Genomic DNA, 20,054 nt, shown 5'->3' on the forward strand with positions numbered 1-20,054 from the left:
TCTATTATAACATTAAACTCCGCAGAAAGGGGACTACCAACCAAGTCTGTTTTTGTTGTTTTACCTCCCGTTACCAGGTCCTGATACCACTTATTTATTTATTTGTTTATTTAAATTACTATTGCACCTCATACTTGTAAAAGGTCCAGAAACATAGACCACGTCTCTTTGGAATTGGTCTGCTTTACATAAGAGGAATCTCATCTCTTCCAGATGTAATGGGGAAAATATTTGATATAGGAATCTGGTGGTGTGGGCGCAGTTTTTCCAGAATTTAAGTATAAGCTTTTTTCCCATTATTAGCCCGTAATTAAATAAATTCTTCTGAAACGCGTTTAGTTCAGGGTTACCTTCCGATATTCCGAAAATAATCCATTCTGGTTTTGGTACCAGTTTTATTTTGATTAATTTTGAAAAAATATCAAATATTTCATACCAGAATTTTTGGATTTTTGTACAAAAAACAAAAGAGTGCGCTATGGTAGCTTCTTGACACAGGCATTTATCACAGATTGGTGAAACATTAGGGAAGATTTTATTTTATTTAGTTTTTGAATAATATAATCTATGTAATGTTTTAAATTGGATGACCGCCTTCTATCTTTTTAAATGAATCAGTTTGGGGCATGTGTGCCACCAACTGTGAATGGAGTGGGTCTGCTTTGGGTCAGACTGGCCTAAAGCTTGTAAGCAGCATTTTAAGGTGCCTTTCGGTGTTCTTGGAAATGAATCTGACTGGTTTGAAGTTGCGTTCTCCTGATATCTGGTACTGCTTGCAGCCACTTGTCTGGGTAAAGCAGCCCACCATAAGCATGACACCTGCGACAATGTTTCTTGAAGGATACAAAGTAACTTCCGTGAGAAGAATATCTCGGGTGGATGCAGAGTCTCTTGCTCAGCGTAGGTGAATCAAGGACAAGAGTGATATACAGAAAGTTTAATGTGAAGGGGAAAAGATTTAATAGGAATCTGAGGGGTAAGTTTTTCACACAAAGGGTGGTAGGTGTATGGAACAAGCTGCCAGAGGAGGTAGTTGAGGCAGGAACTATCCCAACGTTTAAGAAACAGTTAGACAAGTATATGGATAGGATACGTTTGGATATGGGTCAAACATGGGCAAGTGGGACTAGTGTAGCTGGGACATGATGGCAAGTTGGGCTGAAGGGCCTGTTACCACACTGTAAGTTTATGACTATACTGTAACTCAGCAGGTCACGCAACATCTCTGGAGAACGTGGATAGGTGACGTTTCGGATTGAGACCCTTCTTCAGACTGATTATATGGGGGGAGAAGAAAGGTATAAAATAGGCAGGGCAGAGCATGGCAGGGAATAGGTAGACACGGATGGCGAGGGGGGTGTTTTTTCACAGACAGATGGCTTGACAAAGGTCAGAGACGAACAGAAGGTGTGAGACACTTTTGTAGAGGTGTGGATAGTGAAGCCACAGGGATGAAGGTAGCTGGAGGGTGAGGGGGCAGGGGGGATGAGGGGAGAAGTAAATGGGAGCTCTGTCCTGCCTCTTCCCTTTTCGTGCTTCTCAAAAAAATAATTATTCAAATGTTATTTCAGGTATTATTTATGGTCAGTGCTAAAATTAAGTAGACTTCAAATAGTAAAAAGATGATGTATGTTACTACATATTAACAGGGAATCTCAGCAACCTCTTTATGATCATAAGCTTGTTATAGAAGGAAGATCCTGAGGAGCATCTTCAGATATATTGGTTTGTATTCCAGGTGATAGACAATAGACAATAGACAATAGGTGCAGGAGTAGGCCATTCGGCCCTTCGAGCCAGCACCGCCATTCAATGTGATCATGGCTGATCATCCCCAATCAGTACCCCATTCCTGCCTTCTCCCCATATCCCCTGACTCCGCTATTTTTAAGAACCCTATCTAGCTCTCTCTTGAAAGCATCCAGAGAACCCGCCTCCACCGCCCCCTGAGGCAGAGAATTCCACAGACTCACCACTCTCTGTGAGAAAAAGTGTTTCCTCGTCTCCGTTCTAAATGGCTTACTTCTTATTCTTAAACTGTGGCCCCTGGTTCTGGACCCCCCCCAACATCGGGAACATGTTTCCTGCCTCTAGCGTGTCCAAACCCTTAACAATCTTATATGTTTCAAAGAGATATCCTCTCATCCTTCTAAACTCCAGAGTGTACAAGCCCAGCTACTCCATTCCCTCAGAATATGACAGTCCCGCCATCCCGGAAATTAACCTTGTAAACCTACGCTGCAGTCCCTCAATAACAAGAATGTCATTCCTCAAATTAGGAGGAGATCCTACCTTCCATTTCCATAATGCATACATAACATCTGCATTCCCAAATCTCTATTAAAACTAGAAATAAACAACTGCTGCTTGATTTTTTTCTCTCCTTTATCTTAGATAATGAAGTGGTTCAATTTCATAGTCTTGATCTATTGCACTATTAATGACCTATGGTTTGTAATTTTCCTTTCCTTTCTACTGTAGCTTCAGCCGGGAAACTGTAACCTTCTGTCAGTTTTCTCTTTGGTTCGGCCACACATTGACTTTACCTTCCACAGAATCCTCTCACATATTAACACAGTCTTTGTGTTAAGAAGTAAGGTAACTCACAGTTCACTTATCTTTTTTTTATTGACATTACAATAACCATATCTGAATCAAAACCATTAAATAAGTAAACGTATTTTTTTTTTAAATATATCTATATATATATTTTACTTGCTTTAGGAAGATTTGCTGAATGTAGAAAAGGCAGAATCTTACAATGATCTGACGGGTGCTGAGATCTGCTGTTTACGGTTGAAGGGGCAGATGATCTATTTGCCTGAAGCTGATAACATACTTTTCCTGTGTTCTCCCAGGTATATTTTTCATGTGTCAAGCAGTTATACGTTAATTTTACAGAATTTCTAGACACGATGTATCCATATAAATTTTAAAGTAGCTTATTATTCTTTTCAAACATGTGAACAGAACACAAGTGGGTGAGGAACAAGTGGGTGAGGCTCCAGCACCCCTTGAACCTTTTTCAGCATTCATTGCACTCATGGTAAATTTACACACATACCTGTACCGAGTCAACTACAATCCCTCACAGTATACAAAATTTACCAGGTTCAGTCTTGAGCAAGTCTTCGTTGACAAAGAATGAAAACTTATTCAAGACTTCAATCTACTCAAGGCTTACTCAGATCTGCCTTTCACAAACCTTCACAAATAGACAATAAACAATAGGTCCAGGAGTAGGCCATTTGGCCCTTCGAGCCAGCACCGCTATTCAATGTGATCATGGCTGATCATCCCCAGTCAGTACCCCGTTCCTGCCTTCTCCCCATATCCCCATACTCCGCTATTTTTAAGAGCCCTATCTAGCTCTCTCTTGAAAGCATCCAGAGAACCTGCCTCCATCGCCTTCTGAGGCAGAGAAATTAACCAGTCTCAGTCATGAGTAAAGTCTTCATTGTCAAAGAATGCAAGGCCCTCAAGGATTATAAATTCCAAAGGTTCACATATTTCAGAATGAAAAAGGGTCTTCCCCCATCACATCCTGAAATGATAATCCCTAGTTATCAGGAGTTTCACTTGAGGACCTCACTTCACTAACTCAGGACACAGATGAAAAGGCAGTTTATGTCCAACCAACAGCAAGATATTGTTGGACACACATGACCACCCATCTCAAATGAATGTCTCAACCTTTCTAAATATTTTCTCATGTTCAATCCAGTGTGATGAATTTGGATGACCTGACAAGGAGAGGCCTTTACCTCAGTGATATCCCGATGCATGATGCTACACGCGATCTTGTTCTGCTAGGCGAGCAGTTCAGAGAAGAGTACAAACTTACACAGGAACTGGAGATTTTGACTGATCGCCTGCAACATACTCTGCGAGAACTGGAAGAAGAAAAGAAAAAGACAGACAGGTAAGCTACTTCAGGCTAGGAAGTGAATTGTTTGTACAATTCATTTACAGCTCCAGTTGGCGGTGCAACTCACTGTTGCAGCGCCCCCTACAGCCTGTCTGTCTTTTTAAATTTTTTTGTCTAGTTAAATGTAGTTGTGTTTTTTTATACTGTTTTGAACTGTGTTTATGTTGGGGGTGGGGGGGAACTTTAAAAAATCTCTTCCCTGCACGGGGGACCCAACGTTTTCCCTGTTGGGTCTCCGTTGTCGTTGGGGCCTAGCACTGTGGAGCGGGTCTCCAATCGGAACGATCTGGGGGCTCCAGTCGCGGAGCCTGCGGAGCCTGCGGAGCTGCGGACTACTCACCATCGTGGGGCTGGCCGGCCTCAGAGCGTGGGGAGCGGTGGTGGCTCGCTGCTGCGGACCGACTCTGGAGCTCCAGCGGCGCAACTTCTGTGGACTGTGATATCGGGAGCTCGCGGGTCCAGGTGAGAGACCGCTTTCCGGAGCTCCCATAACACAACTTCCCCAGCCCATGTCGCGGGGTTAGAATGACCCGAAGCGGGGCCATACATAGCCCGGCGCGGCTTTAATGGCCGTGGGATATTCCAGCGCCCGCCGGGGGCTCCAACTTCGTGACATTTAGACCTGGAGTGGGGCCGTACATCGCCCGGCGCGGCCTAAAATGGCCGTGGAACTCACCATCGCCCACCTGGGGCTTCAATATCGGGAGAAAAATGGAGAGCAGGGGAGAGAAAAGACTTTGCCTTCCATCTCAGTGAGGAGATGATTCACTGTGATGGATGTTTGTGTGAATTAAATTGGTTGTGTGTCTAGTAGGAATAGTTTTTGTTTGTATGGCTGTAGAAACAGGGTTTCGTTTGAGCCTCACTGAGGTTCAAATGACAATAAATATTGTATTGTATTGTATTTTTGGTACTGATGTTAACTCATCTCAAACCAGCAACATGAATACAGAGGACATTTTCTGTTATAAAAAAAACTGAGAAAAATAGCAGAGAATATTAGAAAGGCACAATAAAATTGTGTAAAACTATGAAATATTTTAACACAGGAGATTGGAAGAAACTCAGTGATGAAGGCAGGAAGGTAGGCGTTGTCTATATGGATGTAGTAAGGTGTGTGATGTGGTTCTGTATGGTAGCCTCGTCCAGAGCACATGGGATCCAACAGCAACTGGCTAATTGAATCCAACACTGGCTTGGCGATAGGAGGCAGAGTATAGTGGTGTAAGGATACCTTTCTGATTGAAGGTCCATAATCCTGATAAGTATGAGTAGATACATTTTGGGAAGAGGAGTAGGATATACAGTAAATGTTTGGGCACTAGGGAATGTTGACAAACTGAAAATGTAAAGGGATAAGTAAATAAATACCTGAAAGTGATAACACAGTGAGATAGGTTGGCAAAGAATGCAATGGCACATGTACCGTCATAGGTATGGGCAAATAATACAAGAACTGAAATGGTTAAGAAGGAGTTGCAGATGCTGGAAAATGGAAGATAGATAAAATGCTGGAGAAGCTCAGCGGGTGAGAAGAAGGGTCTCGACCCTAAACGTCGCCTATTTCCTTCGCTCCATATATTCTGCCTCTCTTGCTGAGTTTCTCCAGCATTTTTGTCTACAAGAAGTGGAATGGTAAGTTTACAACTTTACAAAACACCAGTTAGCCGCATTGGAGTATTGTGTGTAATTTTGCTCACCATTGTATAGGAAGGATGTGCTTGCACTGGAGATAGAACAGATTCGTAGGATGTTGGCTGGATTGGAGAACTTTAGTTATGAGGAGTGATATGAATAGTTGGGCTTGTTTTCCTTGGAGCAGGGAGGTTGAGGGATGACGATAGAAGTAAATATGTTTTTGAGAGACGTAGATAGAGTGATGGTCAATTTTTTCTCCCATGATCAAGATATTAAGAAACAAGATAGAATAGGTTTAATAGGAATGAGTTTTAATAGGATTCTAAGGCGGAAGTCTTATAACGAGAGAGGGGTTGATATCTGTAATGTGCTGCCATTGGAGGTGATGGAATCCGATACAGTTACTAAGTTGAAGAGGCATTTAGGTAGATACTTCAATAGGAAGGATCTGGTCCTAATGTGGGCAAAAGGGATTAGGAGAGATGGACAAAAAGTTCAGGATGGGCGTCATGGAAAAAGGTCGTGCTTCTGTTCTGCACAACTCTAGACTCTATAAACAGAGGAGACAGACTCAAGATAATTGTCAAAACAGCAAGGGTAGAAATTAATGTTTTTTTTAAACTTGGCAAATTACGTGGATTGCCTTCCATGCACTGAGTGATGCATGCAGATTAAATGGAAGCTCTCAAAAGTAAGTCAGTTGATGAAAAGCAATTCCAAGGCGCTAGAGAAAGAACAGGGATACTAGATAAATTGCCTGTTCTTGCAGAAACTTAACTCGGGCATGGTAGACTAAATACATTGTTTTGTGGTTAATTAGTCAAAGATTGCATAATTTATTCACAGCACATTGATAATATAGGCGGTGTAAATAAAATTACACGTTCAGTGGAAACAATTTGTAAATTCGTGCTCACTGATATTTCATGATGATAAGGTTGTGTAAAAACTAAAGGAGTAAAACTAAAATGATCAGTTATATCAGTTAGATTTACAGGTTATATGTATTTCCTGTCGGATTATGATGTTTAAGAATCACATAGCCTCCAAATGAAAATGTGAGAAATGATGTACATTTCAGATTGCACAAGCCTAAGTCATGTGCAGCAGCTCATGGAACATACAAATAATCTGGTGTGAATAAATGGGTGCCTTAAGGATAGGAAGTGGTAATGTAAGAATGAGCAGGTACAGCACTGGATATACTATTGCCCCTGCTGGAGGTTGCAGGTGGTTGCTGGAGGTTGCAGGTAGTGGAAGGTAAGACCTTCCGGCAACCACCATCAACTAGCATGGCAACCGGCCTCGACTAAAAAATTACCGATTTTTAAAACGCAACCTATTTTTAGTCGCGGCAAGTTTTGAATTTTTTGAAATAATCGCTGGAACATAGAAGAAGCGGAAACCACTTTCGGCCATTAGGGAGACTGACAAAAATCTCCGGGAACCGCATGGAAACCTTGGGTGGTGTGCAAAGTCTCCAGAGGTTTCCGTTCAGGTTTCCTAAGTCAGTCAGGGGCATTAGTCCTCCGATACTCCCATCACTCCACCTGGACTAGTTACAGTATCAGCATTACTGACTCCCCACATACCCAGCAAGAAGTCAGATACCTACCTCCTAGCTAACTTGGACTATTATGCTCTTCCACCCTCACCTACTGCCTGCCACCACCCACCCTCGGACAATGCTGGACTCCACTGCCTGGACCAACATCCAGGAAATTAAAGCACATGTTACCTACCTAGACCAAAATGCTAACAGTTCCCTTTTGGCCTCATCAACAGCCTTGCGGTCCAGGAACGAAGCCCTACTGGTACTCCTCTCTGGGGAATACAATCCCAGCCTATCTTGTCTCTTCCTGTAACTTCAAGGCAACAGATTGTAGGATCTCCTCTGTACTGACCAGTTAATTTACAACCTAATCGCAATGTGTGAATGGATGCTGCACCAAAGATCCTGTACCCAAAAATGGAACAAATACCTTTATTTAGTTCCCTTTATGCTGTGGTTTCATAGGATTCCCTTTGCTTGTTATAAAATATTTAGATAGATACCTAACTGGATCTTGGTTTTGTCATTAACCAACATGCACATTTTATTTTTAGACAAAAAATGAATAAGACGTAAACAAATTTGCAATACATTTTTAATGATGTTAACTCTTTGAAAGAAGCCCATAATAAATAATTTACAGTCCGTATTCTGAACAGTTTTGTGGTTGTATAGTGCACTATTCATCATTAGTTGTAGGGGGTGAGAACCAAGCTGTGAAGACCTATCACTGATAAATGGTCTGAATAAGGGTCTCAACCTGAAAAAACACCCATTCTTTCTATCCAGAGATGCTGCCTAGCCCACCGAGTTATTCCAGCATTTTGTATCTATCTTCACTGATAAAGAGGACCTGCTTAAAACTGATTAAGAGCTTGTGTTTCACAACAGCTTTTCCTCAGTACCCCACAATCATTCACATCTTGCCCCAACCCAATTGCAATTCTATCCTTGACCTGGTCTTCCTTGTTGCAAAGATAATTTCTCCCTCTCACCAAAAGATGCCCAACTCTCCCCTCTGAGGCTCACAACCCATCCTCACTCCATGCAACATACGAACAAGATCTGCACCTGTTTTTCTTCATGTATTCTGCAATAGTGGAGGATAAGTATGGTCTTTGAGACAGTTACTTCTGCATGGAATGTCCTACAGCAAATGCCCTTTAGACCTTTTACAACAGAACTTTATAGCGGTAGACCCTCAAACAACTTGTATGTTGATCTGCTATGCATCTTCAATTTAAAGTGCCTTTTTAGGTGTGTAAAATTGAATTATTTTAAATGTTAGGAGAATATTTAAAACATTGAAAATCTGTATGCATTCATCCTTTTTCAGGTTACTGTATTCGGTTCTTCCCCATTCCGTGGCCAATGAGCTGAGACACAAGCATCCTGTTCCTGCTAAACGTTACGACAATGTAACCATCCTGTTCAGTGGGATTGTTGGATTCAACTCCTTCTGCAGTAAACATGCCTCAACTGAAGGAGCTATGAAAATTGTAAATCTCCTGAATGATCTTTACACAAAGTTTGACATCCTCACTGATTCACGCAAAAACCCTTATGTGTTTAAGGTGAGTTGCCCGGTTCTCATTTGGTTCAATTTAGAAGTAAATATTATCATCTGGAAATTTGCCATTGGTTGCTGCTGAATTCTTGCAGTAGCTGTGCTTCACACTCCGTTTCTAAAATCAATATATTTGGACCAAACCTACATTTTTGTAGTTGATTTCGAAGTGGAACCTTTTATGTTTCATGTATGTAGCAACATTCAACAAGTGGATTTTCATACTTGGATTTCTGCATGCTATTGGGCTATCACCTATCTCTGAAATGTTCAATAGAAAAGGTGCAAATAGAATTGCCTGTAGAAATTGTCAACTGACTTATTCTGTAATCTTTGGTTGTTCAATCACAGATGGAAGGTGACCAGTGAATCTGTTACCTTCACACTTAGAGCAATAATATTCTAGTTCTTATCCACACTTTGCAGAGTAATAATAATACTTCTCCTCAAGTCATTGAGCGACATAGAGAATGATCTGTTTCCTCATGCTTGCCTGTGACAGGTAACACCCATGTCATGGCCATTTGGTAATGGGAACATTTTGTTTAAAAAATTTACAAACCACTACCCAAAAAAATGAAAAAAGGAATAAAATTTACTCTCACAGAACTTGTGTTGGAAAATAAAAAGAAACACCATTATTTTTCAACTGGCATGCCTTGACTCATGCACAGGTGATGTGGCTTTGTGTTATAGAATATCATGATACTGAATTTTTCTAGGAATTCAAATCTGTCCTATCACTTCACTCCCCCACCCACATTATCCTGATTCATTACCTTGCCCTACCTGGCTCTGCCTGCCCATCACCTGGTTATGTCTGCCGATCTCACACACACCTATCCACCTGGCTTTCTTCTCTCCTGGTCAACCTTTCCTATCTCCCCCCCCCCTCCCCCCACACTCCAGTTCTGTCTGCCCATCAGCCCTTCCTTATGTAGTTCTACTTATGGCCTTCCAGCCTCTGTTTTTCCCTACCCACTCATCCCCTAGCCTGACTCCTTCTGCCCAATTATTTCCCTTTTATGTTTCCACCTATCATTCTCCAGTCAATATCTCCAAACAACGTCCACCCCATCATTCACATGTGTCCATCTACCCCTCATCACTATATCACCTGGTTCCACTTATCTATAAGCATCTGTCTCATCCTTACTGTATGTCTTTCCTGTTTATACTGGCTATCTTTCTTCTACACTGTCAGTCCTGTTACAAGGTCTCACCACAAAACAGAATCATCCCTTTCCCCACAGATTCTGATTGACCTAATGAGTTCTTCCAGCACTCTGTCTTTTTTTGTAAACCAGCACCTGCAATTCCTTGTTTCTCTGAGTTTTCCGGAAGTGGCGGCGCTGGTAAATGGCTGCGGCTCGCCTGCAGTCCGTTTGTTTTTACTTTTTTATGTTTTTTTTTTTTTCTCGTTTTGTCTAGTTAGTTTTTGTTTTTAGGTTGTGTTTATGTGGGGGGGGGGGGGGGGGGGGGGGTTGAAACGGGGCTTTGCTGTCTCTCCCTTCGGAGGAATACGACTTTTTTGTCATATCCCCCTTCTCTGCCTCTGTCTGCGCTGAGGCCTAATGGCGGAGCTGGCGACCTCGAGACTCCGGAGGCAGAGCCAGTCAGGACTTGCCCTGGGCTCGCTCCCGTGAGGGCGGTCCGGCTCGGGGCTGGGACTCTCCCGTGAGAGCGGCCCAGCTCGAGGTGGAATGGCGCTCCCGTCGGAGCGGCCCAGCTCGAGGGAGGAACGGCACTCACATGAGGGCGATCCGGCTCGGGGCTGGAACGGTGCTCCGGTGGCTGGGACGGCGTTCTGGCGGCGGTGACCCGAGTCTTGGGTTCAGCCGCAGGCCAGCGGCTGCGTCCGTTGGACTGGAGGGCGGCAGCTTCAACCACCCCGGGCCGCGGTGTTTGAGCCGGCCCGTTTGCGGGGTTCGGTGAGCCGCGGGACTGTTTGTACCATCGCCCGGTGGGGTATCGCCTCAGCGCAGAGGGAGAAGAGGAGGGAAGAGACTGCAGCCCTAAGATTTTTTTGCCTCCACCACAGTGAGGAGGTGCTTGGAGGACTCACTGTGGTGGATGTTAATTTGTGTTTAGTGTTGTTTATTATTGTATGATTGTATGTATGACTGCAGGCACGAAATTTCGTTCAGACCGTAAGGTCTGAATGACAATAAAGGTATTCTATTCTATTCTATTCTATTCTATTCTATTCTATTCTAGTTTGTTTGTTTGTTCTAGACCAAGCATTTGCTCACCTGTCCTAATATTTTCCATGTGACAGATTATATCAGATTACACACTTGTGATTAATTTTGTTACAGACAGATAATTTCAAATTATTGTCCAATTAGTCCGTGGCTATATTTGGCAGCTCTGACCACTCAGCATTCAAATTGGTGCAAGGATTGGACAAAAGTGCAATACAAATGTTTTGCTATGTTCTGTCTTCCATTGAGACCAACAGCAGTTTAGTAACATTCCCCATGCCAAGTGATACCAGGCATGCAATCCAAAACCCAATGTTAACAAAGGTACCAAACCTGCAAATTACACACAAAGAAGAAGTTATTTTTAATTATTTTATTGTTGTCCAATGCAGTTACTCATTTCTAACAGTTTTTATATCTTTCATCAATCTTTCTGATCTAAAAAACCTTCACATTTGTTTGGCTTTTTGAATATTCTTCATTGTAATATTTATTAAATATCCCCGAATGTCAGAGCAAAATCTATCAAGCATAAAGGGGCTGTCCCACTGCGGTGACCTAATTGGCGAGTTTAGAAGTGTTTAAGAGAGTTTGAAAAAATGTCATGTTGAAGACCTCATTCGACTATGTAGAAGACCTCCTTCAACATCCTTCAACTATGTTGAAGACTAGCTTCGACTAGCTTCGGGAAAATTGACACCGAATAGTGGAGAGAGTGACCTCTGACCTCCTTCGATCTCCCTTCGACTATGTTGAAGACTATCTACGACTACCTTCGACTACACTGAATTACCTACGAATAACATGCTGACCAACTACGACCTACTTCGACTAACCCTAGGAGTAAAAAAAGTATCGATTTTTTCCATGGCCACTTTTTTTTACTCGCGGGCACTTTTCAAAGTTGAAAAATACGCCGTGACCTAGCTGAGGCCTCGAGTACGCGGGGACTACTCTCGAGCATGAAGGAGAGTTACAAAGACCTCCTAGGACCTCATGTCGACCATGCAGCGAGTATGAGTCAAGGGCAAACTCGCCAGAACTCGCGGATTAGGTCACCGCAGTGGGACAGCCCCTTTACTTTGACAGAAGAGAAGGTTCTCTTCCTGGTTTTGCCCCACTTTCTGGGGTGTTTTGGGATTGTGGCTTCTGCATTGCGTTACCCCTAGTCTAATCATTGTTCAAATCCTGCCACCTACTTTGTCGGTGTGGACAGCCAGGCCATAGAGGCCAGGGGAGTCCAGGTAAGAAGGGTTCTTTGAGGCCAAGACTTGAAGAAGAATATAGCAAGGCTGATCAAACAGTTTTTAATTAATGTAGCAATTGAAAGTATTGTATGATTTGCTATGTATCTCAAAATTTTAGATTGTTTATTATTTTATTAGCATCTTCCAATGAATGGAACGGAATACTTTATTGTCACATGTGACAAGTCACAGTGAAATTCTTTGCTTGCATATCGAAGGTATACAAATAGTTACCACATAAGGGCGCTTGCAAAGTTACAAAGTATCCTGTGCCAGATCTTCCATTATTCTACCCCCTCCCTCCCCTTGCACCCTACCTCGGCACCCCACTCCTCACTCCTCCCCCACTCCCACGCCAACATAAATGTTGCCCTTCTTTTTGCAGGTGGAGACAGTTGGCGATAAGTACATGACTGTGAGCGGCCTGCCAGAGCCATGTGTCCATCATGCTCGTTCCATATGTCACCTGGCATTAGACATGATGGAAATCGCAGGTCAGGTGCAGATAGATGGAGAACCTGTGCAGGTTAGCCAATAAACTCCGAAATGGTAGCCGTTATGCATGTTCACCTTCTTTGCGATACATCTAAAAAAAATCCTTGTAAATGCTGATGAACAATTCTTCATCAACAAATATTCCATTGCTAAAAAAAAGATTCCATGAAAAACTAACATTTAAGATGGTGGTAAATTGAAAGCATAAATTTGTGAAGAAATAAACTGTGTAGTTGTGGCACAGGGAAGAACAATTGTCCACAGAGTACATGCCGTCTCTGCATTGTGTCCTGATGGTCCTAGTTCCCTGCTCCACACTGCAAGCCCTGCTTGTGTACTTTGAAGAGCCTCTCGTATTTTGAAATTATTGTCACTGCTTCTAGCACTCTTGTAGCCAGTGAATTTCAGTTCATTCATTTTTATTAGGTAGAAAAATATCTTCCACATGGCACTTCTGTATTTCTTCTTGTATCTTTAAATATGTGTCCCTACATCCTTGTACAAACAGCTAATGGGAACACCTTTTTCCTTTGTTTAATCTTATCTAAACCAATTGCAATCTTGTTCAGCCATGATCACAATGAATGGCGGTGTTGGCTTGAATGGCCTCCTTCTGCACCCATTTTCTATGTTTCTATCTTTTTCAAATCAGCACCTCTTATTCCAGGGAATAAATTAAAGGCATCTTCAACCTAACCATGCAGCTAAATCCCCTTATTCCTTGAACCATTCTGACAACCCTCCTCAAAATCCTTCAACTCCTCACCTACATTTCCTGTGTAGAATGTGGTGACTAACATTGGATACAGATCTTTCACATGTTATGGCAAGGTTCTGTAGAAGAGAACTGTTTGTAACCCTTAACAGTTCACCAATTAGATGGGTGGGTGCAGTTCGACCCGGCAAAAGATGTTTGCAGAGGTGGGTTGTCCTATAGGACCTAACCATAACCCTAATCCTAACAAATTTAACCTAAGCCTATCTCGGGCTAATAATATACCTTTAAAATTTGTTACTGCAGACAAGGTTTTAAATGCTATTGACGGTTTTATGAAAGATCCTGCTTGGATATAGAAACATAAAAAATAGGTGCAGGAGTAGGCCATTCGGCCCTTCAAGCCAGCACCGCCATTCAATATGACTATGGCTGATCATACAAATTCAGTATAGCGTCCTGCTTTTCCCCCATATCCTTTGATTCCGTTAGCACTAAGAGCTAAATCTAACTCTCTTGAAAACATCCAGTGAATTGGCCTCACTGCCTTTGTAGCAGAGAATTCCACAGATTCACAACTCTTAGGGTGCATTTTTTTTCCCTGTGTGAAAATGTGTTTCCGCGTCTCCGTTCTAAATGGGCTACCCCTTATTCTTAAACTGTGACCCCTGGTTCTGATATGGCCTGGATGGCATGTTTGTAGATAAGATTTGTAAAGTAAACATCATTGTGTTAACTGGAATATATTCTTCTTGGGTTCAACGTGGCATTATAACAGCCCTGTAATAGCTGGCGAATCCATCCTGCTTGTCTCCTAAAGCACAAAGTGCTGGAGGAATTGAGCAGGTCAGGCAGTATCGGTGGAGGAAAATGGACAGACAACGTTTTTTTTTGGGTTGGGACCATTATCTGAGGATTATTATCTAGCAGCTCAGATGCTGCTAGCATTGGATTCACTAAAATTATATCGATAAACTATATAAGAACATGGACACAAAAATCTGGAGTAACTCTGTGGGTCAGATAAGAAAAGGAATAGGTGACGTTTCAGATTGAGACCCTTCTTCGGACTATATCTTCTTTCACTTCAGATCACTATTGGCATTCACACTGGAGAAGTTGTCACTGGTGTAATAGGCCAGAGGATGCCTCGCTATTGTTTGTTTGGAAATACTGTTAACCTAACAAGCAGGACAGAAACCACTGGAGAAAAAGGGAGGATCAATGTCTCTGATGCCACATGCAGGTGAGTGTCAGTTTAATTCATGGTGAATGGTGTTGTTACAATCATGTGATGGGGGAGGGGAGCACATCACGTTTATATCTTGCACATTTACCATTTCTGAATTAATATTGTTTCAACCTGCACTTAAAATGAGAAAGAATGTCCTAATTAGCATCATCTTTTATAATTAGATGCCTTATGAATGCTGAGAACTCGGACGAACAGTTTCAACTGGAGTACAGAGATCTGGTTAGCATGAAGGGCAAGAAAGATCCGATGAAAGTTTGGTTCCTCTCCAGAAAAAGCAAGGAGACCGAAATATGATTCATCAAAGAACAATTTATTATTTTGAACATAAACAGTGGGAAAAAATCATTAATTTGATAAATAGTGCAGCGTTAACCTCACAACGGAACAAAATGAAACATTTCCTAAATTAATGGCATTTTTCTATGAACATTTGTCAAGTACCAAGAAAGTTGTTTAATCAGAAGATTGTTTCTCATTTTTCTTCATTCAATAAACAGATACCAGCGAGCATATTTGGTTTATCTTACATAAAATATTTGCACATTGTGCCAAGTCCGATAACATTTATGTAAAAGATGGATGCCTTGAGCCAATCCAGCATCCTGGCGGTTTGTGTGGCTTTGGAGGAGAGGGCACAGTTCTTCACTGCTGACATGCTGGAGGCTGCAGAGCCAGCAGAAGATAATTACCGTATTTCCCGGCAATGAAGACGCTATTTCTTACCCAAATATAAGGCACAAAAATTTACCCGCGTCTTGGAGGCCGAAGGTTAGGTTGTTATCCAAGAAAGATAGACTTTGTTATCCCTCAGTACAGCAACATCAAGAACGATGTTGCTATACTGAGGGATAGCCAAGTCTATCCTTCATTGCTGGCAGCTGATGGGAAGCAGCTGTAAAGTGGGAAGAGGCTTTAAAAGGTAGGGGGGGGGAGAGTTCCTTTCACAGCGTGTGGGGAGTCTGGCCCGGGGAGGGAAGTAGCTCGGGTGGCTGCGAGCAGCTACTGAGACCGGACAGCGGAAGCAGCCGCAACCTCAGCGCCTTCTGCCGGCCTGCCCGCGCAACCGGTGGCGCTGTTGTTTGGCAGGTAGCTACTGGGCGGAAGGCTCCCTCTCTCTCTCTCTCTCTCTCTCTCTCTCTCTCTCTCGCTCGCTCTCTCTCGCTCTCTCTCTCTCTCTCTCTCTCTCTCTCTCTCTCTCTCTCTCTCTCTCTCTCTCTCTCTCTCTCTCTCTCTCTCTCTCTCTCTCTCTCTCTCTCTCTCTCTCTCTCGCTCTCTCTCTCTCTCTCTCTCTCTCTCTCTCTCTCTCTCTCTCGCTCTCTCTCGCTCTCTCTCTCTCTCTCTCTCTCTCTCTCTCTCTCTCCCTCTCTCTCTCTCTCTCTCTCGCTCTCTCTCTCTCTCTCTCTCTCTCTCTCTCTCTCTCTCTCTCTCTCGCTCTCTCTCTCTCTCTCTCTCTCTCTCTCTCTCTCTCTCTCTCTCTCTCTCTCTCTCTCTCTCTCTCTCTCGCTCTCTCTCTCTCTCTCTCTCTCTCTCTCTCTCTCTCTCTCTCTCTCTCTCTCTCTCTCTCTCTCTCTCTCGCTCTCTCTCTCTCTCTCGCTCTCTCTCGCTCTCTCTCTCTCTCTCTCTCTCTCTCTCTCTCTCTCTCTCTCTCTCGCTCTCTCTCTCTCTCTCGCTCTCTCTCTCTCTCTCTCTCTCTCTCGCTCTCTCGCTCTCTCTCGCTCTCTCTCCTTAAATCCAGAAAATCTACCTGGTTGTAGATTTGCTAATAATTGACAATAAGATCTTTTTACTGACATATATCAAGCACAACCAACAATATTGGGCTGGAACAGCTTCCAGCAGGAGACGTGGCTAGTTCTGAAAGTTTTAATGTTTCAAGAAGCCTTCAGAGTGGCCTGTGTTGGAATAGAATGGGTTAACGGGATAATTAATTAATCTTCTAATGTTTTGCTACTCATATTCTCTGCTTGAATTGTATGTATGGGATACTTACATGAACTTACAAGGTCTTAATATCTTTGTTCAATAGCCCTGAGATAGAATGGTTAAATTACTCAACGTGAGGAATGGCATATTATATGGTGCTCGTTTGCATCAACTTCACCGATTCCTTCTCTCCAGAGATGCTGCCTGTCCCGCTGAGTTACTCCAGCATTTTGTGTCAATATTTAATCAGGAGGACAGTGGAGCTAGTCAGAGAACTAGTATGGGGTGGGACGGAGAGAGAGGGAAAACAAGGGTTACTTGAAGGTAGAGAAATCAATATTCATTCCACTGGGTAGTAAGCTGCCCAAGTGGAATATGAGGTGCTGTTCCTCCAATTTGTGTTGGGCCTCACTCTTACAGTGGAGCAGGCCCAGGACAGAAAGTTCAGTGTGGGAATGGGAGGGGGAGTTAAAGCGTTTAGCAACTGGCAGATCAGGTAGGTTTCGGCAGACTGAGCAGAGGTGTTGAGCCTGTGCTTGGTCTCGCTGGTATATAGGAGTCCACACCTGGAACAGCAGATACAGTTGATGAGGTTGGAGGAGGTGCAAGTGAACCTGCCTCATCTGAAAAGATTGTTGGGGTCCTTGGGTAGAGTCGAGGGAGGAGGTTCAGAGACAGGTGTTGCATCTCCTGCAGGGGAAAGTACCTGGGGAGGGAGTGGTTTGGGTGGGAAGGGATGAGTTAACCAGGGAGTTGTGGAGGGAATGGTTTGCAGAAAGCAAAAAGGGGTGAAGATGGGAAGATGTGGTTTCAGAACTTGGAGAGAACAGCATAAGTTAATGGGTGTTAATATCTTAGATGACATTAAATGATATCTTAGATATCGTAGAGACATATAACGACTCTACTTAGAAGTTTCAAGAGATTTGTCATGTCACTGAATAATTCTACCGATACACTGTCGAATGTATTCTGACTGGTTGCATCATAGTTTGGTAGAGTTATTTAAACACACGGGAATGCAAGGGGCTGCGTAGAGTGAAGGTCCATCATTGCTACAGCTCTCCCCCATATCAAAAACATCTACATGTGACATTGCCTTAAGAAGGTGGCATCTCTCATCAAGGATCTCCACCATCTGGATAAGTCCCTCTTCAGGCTGCTACCTTTGGGCAGGAGGCACAGAAATCTAAGGACACCACTGAATTCAAGACAAGGTACTTGTTTGCAACTATGGGTTTCTTGAACTGGCCCGCATCACCCTAATCCTACCTCACCAACATGGCACAATAGGAAGAAAATATTGAGAGCATTTCGTTTAAACTTTTTCCAAACACGCAATTTCATTTATTTGAATGAATGCTGCTATATAGGAGTATGGATTTCTGCTTGAAAATAATGTTCTTGATTAAAGTCATGCTAACCTTGCGGACAGCACAACGGTGCAGTGGTAGAGTTGCGGCCTTACAGCGCCAGAGACCCCGGTTCGATCCTGACTATGGGTGCTGTCTGTACGGAGTTTGCACGTTCGCCCCGTGATTTTTCTGCATGGGTTTTCTCCGGGTGCTCCAGTCTCCCCATAGTCCAAAGATGTACAGGTTTGTTGGTTAATTAGCTTCTGTAAATTGTCCTCAGGTTGTTGGATAGAACTAGTGTACGGCTGATCCTTGGTCAGTGGGTCATCGGCGGGCTATCTCTCAGAACACCAGGCTCTTGCTCAGAATGTTGCTGATCTCATCACCCCTGGCGATCGCCCCTCCGCAGCCTTGAAGTTTCCCAGCCCCATACTGCCCGTTTCCATCTCCTTCCCAATGTCCACACACAGGACTTCCTGGCAGACCCACTGATTCTGCCTGCTCCTGCCCCACAGAACTCTATAGTAGACTCCATTTGTACCACACGTTGCCTCGGCAAGGTCAGCAGTATAATCAAGGACGAGTCGCACCCTGGCCACTCCCTCCTCTCCCCTCTCCCACCAGGCAAAATGTATAGAAGTGTGAAAAAGTACACCACCAGATTTGGGGACAGTTCAATTCAATTCAATTTAAAAACTTTATTGGCATGATAAAAAATACATTGTTATATTGCCAAAGTATAAAACATGACATACATGACATACTTGTATTTATACTTATGCATCTTAAATATGTATGTCATAATAATAATTAAATTATTAAATTATTATTATGACATACATATTTAAGATGCATAAGTATAAATACAAGTATACAGTGCATGGATAGATATGTCCCTGTACATAAACTCGCAATAGGCCTATAGCCCTTTATTGATTGCAGCTGTAAGCAGTACAACACAATAGCAAGTTTAGCAATTCAATATTAATTTCTTAGTGTCAGTTAATGTCAATTAGTGTGAGCGTACATACGTGCATGTTGGTCATTCACCGTCTCTCAGGTTGTGGCTTGCTGTTACGTATTGTGCACCAAGATGTACTGTATTTCCTTTGCCAAGGATTATTCTTAGTTTTGATGTATCATCTAGTTCTTTAAAATCAGGGGTTGCCACACTGAGTTTGTCAAAGTATGCTTTCCTTGTTTTGTCAAATGTTTTGCATTTTAGGAGGAAGCACACCTCTGTTTCAACCTCATCTGTCAAACAGTGGCCGCATAATCTGTTTTCTCTTGGTTGCCAGAGTCTCTTCTGTCTTCCTTTTTCAACTGCCAAATAGTGGTCACATAATCTGTATTTGGTGAGGGTCTGTCTCTAACAGTTATGTCTCTAACAGTTGAGATATAGTCTGCCAATTTAACCATATAACAATTACAGCACGGAAACAGGCCATCTCGGCCCTACAAGTTCGTGCCGAACAATTATTTTCCCCTAGTCCCATCTACCTGCATTCAGACCATAACTCTCCATTCCTTTCCCATCCATATACCTATCCAATTTATTTTTAAATGATAAAATTGAACCTGCCTCCACCACTTCCACTGGAAGCTCATTCCACACAGCTACCACTCTCTGAGTAAAGAAGTTCCCCCTCATGTTGCCCCTAAACTTCTGTCCCTTAATTCTGAAGTCATGTCCTCTTGTTTGAATCTTCCCTACTCTCAATGGGAAAAGCTTGTCCACGTCAACTCTGACTATCCCTCTCATCATTTTAAAGACCTCTATCAAGTCCCCCCTTAATCTTCTGTGCTCCAGAGAATAAAGACCTAACTTATTCAACCTTTCTCTGTAACTTAGTTGCTGAAACCCAGGCAACATTCTAGTAAATCACCTCTGTACTCTCTCTATTTTGTTGACATCCTTCCTATAATTGGGCGACCAAAATTGTACACCATACTGCAGAATTGGTCTCACCAATGCCTTGTACAATTTTAACACTACATCCCAACTTCTATACTCAATGCTCTGATTTATAAAGGCTAGCATTCCAAAAGCTTTCTTTACCACCCTATCTACATGAGATTCCACCCTCAGGGAACTATGCATAGTTATTCCTAGATCCCTCTGTTCTACTGCATTCCTCAATTCGCTACCATTTACCATGTACGTCCTATTTTGAT

The 20,054-nt window shown here is 42.8% G+C and overlaps 1 protein-coding gene across 1 annotated transcript in view; it reads left to right on the forward strand.

The window, feature by feature from the left end:
* gucy1b1 (guanylate cyclase 1 soluble subunit beta 1) overlaps positions 1-15,105 on the forward strand; it is a 44,300-nt gene extending 29,195 nt beyond the window's left edge. The window contains exons 7-13 of the mRNA XM_055645675.1: positions 2,482-2,598; positions 2,725-2,858; positions 3,725-3,922; positions 8,455-8,692; positions 12,522-12,662; positions 14,438-14,592; positions 14,763-15,105. Coding sequence (XP_055501650.1) covers positions 2,482-2,598; positions 2,725-2,858; positions 3,725-3,922; positions 8,455-8,692; positions 12,522-12,662; positions 14,438-14,592; positions 14,763-14,895 — 1,116 coding nt within the window. The 3' untranslated portion in view covers positions 14,896-15,105. The remainder of the gene's footprint in view (positions 1-2,481; positions 2,599-2,724; positions 2,859-3,724; positions 3,923-8,454; positions 8,693-12,521; positions 12,663-14,437; positions 14,593-14,762) is intronic.
* The last annotated feature ends 4,949 nt before the right edge of the window (positions 15,106-20,054 follow it).

The sequence above is a fragment of the Leucoraja erinacea genome, chromosome 1 (genome assembly GCF_028641065.1).
Source record: "Leucoraja erinacea ecotype New England chromosome 1, Leri_hhj_1, whole genome shotgun sequence".
In the NCBI taxonomy this organism is placed as follows: domain Eukaryota; kingdom Metazoa; phylum Chordata; class Chondrichthyes; order Rajiformes; family Rajidae; genus Leucoraja; species Leucoraja erinaceus.